The following is a 4,835-nucleotide window of genomic DNA, read 5'->3' as shown; positions in this document are numbered from 1 at the left end:
AACACAAACCATCACCAATTTATAATACAAAAGAAAAAATAGAAAAAACAAAATTAATTTGGCATAACAACAGAAACATTATCCCAAACACTCAGCTTATAAATGATCAAGAATTTTATCCCAACACATTTCCCACTTCCCGTTACAAGAACACCAACACTCCGGCGGCCGCGGCAACTCCGACCGCCGCCACCGGCCACTTTCCGGCGGCGGCGGAGTTGTCACCGGCAGAGTCGGCAGGGGTGTCGTCGGACAGGGCCTTGGACTTCTTCTTGGGCTTCTCGGGGGCGGGGGCAGGAGGCGGCGGGCGGGGCTGGAAGATGCCGATGGGCCTGAGGACGGAGTCGAGCTGGTAGACGGCGAGTTGGTTGTCGGAGTAGATGGTGCCGGAGATGGAGGTGTTGACAAGGCCGGAAGAAACGTTGACGGAGTTGCCGGAGGTGGTGACGTTGAGAGGGAACTCGTAGGCGTCGCCGGCCTGAGTTCTCAACGGATTGCTCACAGTTTGGAAGTTTGAGAGCGAAAGGAACGTGGGAATCATGTGGAATTGGAGAAGCTCTTCTTTTTGTTCGTCGTTCAACGAATTTAGAGTGCCTGCCCACATTTCAAAACTCTCATTTTATCTATTAAATCATTCAAATGGTTTTTGAGTCCGAGAGTACAACCTGAGTTATTGGAATTCATGACTTCTTTGGTTATAAACAATATCAATTATAGTTAAGCTAAGTAAAGCTTAGCTCTTTACAGAGTATTTAAATCACTAATAATAGTTCAATCTTTTTCTTTGAAAACTTAACGGAACTTGATTCATTTCATATATTTCTAACCTAACTCTATTAGTGTACTCAGAAAAGAAATATTACTAATATACTATATCTTTTATATACATTCTTAGTTTCTTTCAGTACAATATACGGGAGTAGAGATTCGAACTCACGATATTTTTGTCGAAAACATATATTAATGAGTTGAGTTAAGTTCAGGTTGATAATAAACTCATAATTTGATAAATTCTTTTTTTAGTTCAATGAGAATAGAGTTCGGACACACCACCTTTTGGTCCGAAATATATACCAGTTGAACTATGTTTAGATTGGCAGCATAGCTCACTTGAGAAGAATAAAAAAGACCATGGAGGAGAGAGTAAGATTAAAGGGAGGTACCCGATTTGAGACTAGAGAAAGCATTATCAGTGGGGGCGAAAATGGTGAGTTCAGAATTGGAGTCATTAAGCTGACTGTTAATTTGATTCGCCACTTGAGTGCTCTTCAAGAGTCTGATCAGAATCGTGAACTGGCCAGCCTTTTCCAGTATTTTTGTGATATTTGTCGGCGGAGGCGGCGCCGGGGCCTCGGCTGGTGCCTGGCCCGAGCTGCAACGGAAGAAGAGAAACAGAAAAAGAGAGAAAATAGCGGGAGAGAAGACGCGATTCATGATCTTCTCTAGATCTAAAGAAATGGCAAACACCAAAGGCCAAATAATGCCCAATTTTGGCTTTGTTGGTGAAGAGGAAGAAGAAGAGAAAGGGCTTTTTATGCCATGCCAACACTAAGAGAGCTGGATGGAGAAAGTTAGGTGTCTGCGTCCAATCAAGTTTTTAGAGGGTTGTTTGGATCATGGTATTAAATTTTTCGTGACGTTTTTATATATATCCAAGCTTTGATATCGACATGAGGGTAACCTTAAACTGAAATCAATTACATTTTTCGGCACCATTTTGTATAATTTACTTAGGTTTCGAATTTTATCGCTGGTTTTGAATTTTATAGCTAACTCGCATGTATGTGGTTTTAATTTTGTTCTTAGTGTTTAAAAAGTCTAACTTTACTCTCAATTTGTTATAATTTTTTTGGCTAACAATGGTTTTTTTAAAAACAAATAGAAAGATGGCAGGGGAAGAGAAACTTTTAAAAACAAATTAAAAACCAAGGACTATATAGATCAAAGACATTTTGTACAATTTGATTTTTTTTTTAAATAAAAATCATAACTTTTAGTTTACATTTCAAATCATTATTTTCGGATATTTTTAAAAGTATATATATATATATATATATGTATATAATTCAATTTATACCTTACGAGTAGACGAAACAAGAGAAAACAAGCTTTAATGAGGAGGTTCAAACTTGTTTTCATTCAATAAAAAAATCAATAAATGTTTGTTATAAAATCGTTTTCAAAATAATTAATGGAAAATAAGTCTCTTCTCATGGATAATCCACATTCTAGAATCAATCAAATTATTTTTCCTCTTTAATATAACAATATTTATAAATAGTGATTTTGATTTAATTTGTACCATCATGGATCTTACTTAAAATAATTTTTTAAAAAATAAATTTTAATTTAGAAAACGTTTTTTTCCAAATAAATTTCAAATTTTTTTTTTAAAAGAGCTGTTTAAACTCAATTATTGAACATAAAGTATAGTCCTACTCACAAATTAAACATCCCTAATTAGATTACCCTATTTTACCTTTCTTGAAAACAATAGAGAAATTATTAGAGAGAGAGAGATGGGATGTAAGAGCAGATAGATTGCTTGTGAAAGCAGAAAATTGAGAGAGGGGAGATCCAATTGGGCAAGGCAAATAATAAAATATGAGAATCATTGCTTTATTTTCACTTATATATGATTTTTTTTTTAATTTTCCTAGATATTAAAATAAATTATTATAATGAGCAAGAATTTTGAGTTGCTTGCTACAATCTTAAGCAATAAGTTTTCTGCAGAATTCAGAGGCCAATGTGGAAATGGAAGTGTTTTATGAATTGTAATGATTGTGAATTGGGACCAACCCTCTTTGGAATGTTTGCTCACAATGCTTTTTCATTTGGATCTTGAGGTGACTGTGCAACCATGCTTAGATAGTGTATTTCCATGTTTATAATTGAAATCTATAGATCTATAGATTTATGTGTATTCTATAAATCGGGCACGGTGATTAATTATATTGAGTTTTGAAGCTTAATCATCAGATAGACTCGATTCAAATTTAAGAAAAAGTTTGAAATCAAGTTCAATAAGAAAAGTCAGTGTACTGTATCATTCAATTAGGAATAATAAGAAAGCTAGATGTTTCTAATTAATGCACGTTAGTCTTCTTTTCTGACGATCGGAAGAATAGAAATTGTGTCTACATGTCGTCGCTTGAAAAGCATCTCATATATACATCATTTGGATCATCTCAACCTGTAGAGTCAAAGAGCCCAATCCTTTGACTAGTGGTTCAAGAGGGCCTAAGACATCTTCAACATAAAAGGTGTTTTGGAGCTCTAAATTAAGACAACTACTAAGATCTATTGTTCGCAACTTCATCAATTTAATAGAATTTGGTGGAGTTTGTAGAAAACATATAAAATACAATTATAGAAACCATAAAACATACCACTTCATCAGTTTAATGGTCACCTATCTTAGGAATTAATTCCTACATATGTGTGTTTCTCGATACTAAATATTGCAGGGTTAGACAGTTATCTCGAAAAATTAGTCGAAATACGTGCTGTTGGGTTTTTGGATACAAAATAACAAATGAGCCAAAAGCCCAATTTAAATATGACCTAGGGTTTACATATATATTATTTATATATGCATGTGTGGCCGTGGAAACAATTGTAGCCATTAGAATTCTTGGGGCGGCCGAATTTGGGGTTTTTTGGCGGCTGTTTTTCATGGCAGCGGCTTGGGGGTTGGCATCACAACTTGGGGAGATCAAGATCATCTTTGTTCGGGTATAGTATCTTGATTATATTTGTGAGTTTTTTATTCTTGTACTTAAGTAATTGTGTCAGATAGCTTAGAAGCTATGAGGGCTTTTGTTGGGACCTCCAGGGATATTTTTTTGGAGAGTTTATTATAATCAATTCTTGACAATATTAGTGAAGTATCCACATTTGAGTGGAAAACTAGACGTAGCGTGAATAATTTTGCTATGTCATTTTCCTGTGTGTTTACCGTTTTCTTCCTCATTTGCAATGTTGTGGTGTGTGTTAGATATTTCGAAAAATTATTCAACGTTATTAATTTTCCATCACGTGCAAATTGACTCGAACAATCACGGATATTAAAATGAATAAAACATATAACATACAATTTAGTTGAAGTCTAGGGTGAACATATACAAATATTTTGTGTATTTCCCTTTCCTTTTTATTTTCCTTCTTTTCCCTCTTGTGTCGTATATTGTTGTTTATCGATCTTGTAGGAGGAAAAAATTAGATTTTCTAGAATCTTCGAATTTCTATCACTGAGTTTGTGTTAAATTATGTTTATGATTTATAATAAAAAATTAAGTGTATAGTTTTTTTTATAAGTACAACGTGTCGAGTGGAGATTGAACCCACTTTGGCAATTAAATGTATAGTTTGGAAGATAGATTTTAGAAATCTTAATAGAGTAATCTGAGTTGATGTAGTTTTGTAAGATGGGCTAATAACATACCTACAAATATAGAAAGTCGGCTTCAAATTATAAACTGTAAAACTTCAATCGATAAACTAAATGCAGTTAAGTAGAAATTTAAATCAGCTACACTTTGCTATTTGGATATTGATAATGGATTGTAATGTTCATTGAACTAAGAATTGAATTTGGAGTGTAAAGATAAAATATAATTAGAAATTTAATGAGCTGTTAAGCATTAATTTATTATTAAGTTTGGGATTATGTGGACTATAATATAAGGATACTTTGAGAAATTAAGTACTATTTTTAAAAATCCAGTGGTGCATGATATTGGACAAAAGAGATAAGGGGACCCTCACCAAAATCTATATACAAGATTTTTTTTTTGTTTATTCGTCTGCAAATATTAATAGTCCTTTATAGT

At 33.8% G+C, this 4,835-nt stretch overlaps 1 protein-coding gene across 1 annotated transcript; it reads right to left on the bottom strand.

The window, feature by feature from the left end:
- On the bottom strand, positions 1 to 1,610 carry LOC111023779 (fasciclin-like arabinogalactan protein 12). Its single transcript, XM_022301255.2, has 2 exons — positions 1,164 to 1,610; positions 1 to 594 (listed from the first exon to the last, which is right to left on the bottom strand). The coding sequence occupies exons 1-2, from the start codon at positions 1,432 to 1,434 to the stop codon at positions 143 to 145; spliced, it is 723 nt and encodes a 240-aa protein (XP_022156947.1). The 5' UTR covers positions 1,435 to 1,610; the 3' UTR covers positions 1 to 142.
- Between the last annotated feature and the right edge of the window lie 3,225 nt (positions 1,611 to 4,835).

The sequence above is a fragment of the Momordica charantia genome (assembly GCF_013281855.1).
Source record: "Momordica charantia cultivar OHB3-1 chromosome 3 unlocalized genomic scaffold, Mcharantia_2.0 BLBB01000003.1, whole genome shotgun sequence".
Taxonomy (NCBI): Eukaryota; Viridiplantae; Streptophyta; class Magnoliopsida; order Cucurbitales; family Cucurbitaceae; genus Momordica; species Momordica charantia.
Note: the sequence above shows the minus strand (reverse complement) of the source record. Positions and strands in the feature narration are given on the sequence as shown.

What these genes read in the sequence shown, in the direction of transcription:
- LOC111023779 (XM_022301255.2), bottom strand. Translation starts at nt 1,434, where the DNA reads ATGAATCGCGTCTTCTCTCCCGCTATTTTCTCTCTTTTTCTGTTTCTC. An exon ending in TTTCTCTAGTCTCAAATCGG is followed by an intron (nt 595 to 1,163) that starts GTACCTCCCTTT and finishes AAATGTGGGCAG; the next exon opens with GCACTCTAAATTCGTTGAAC.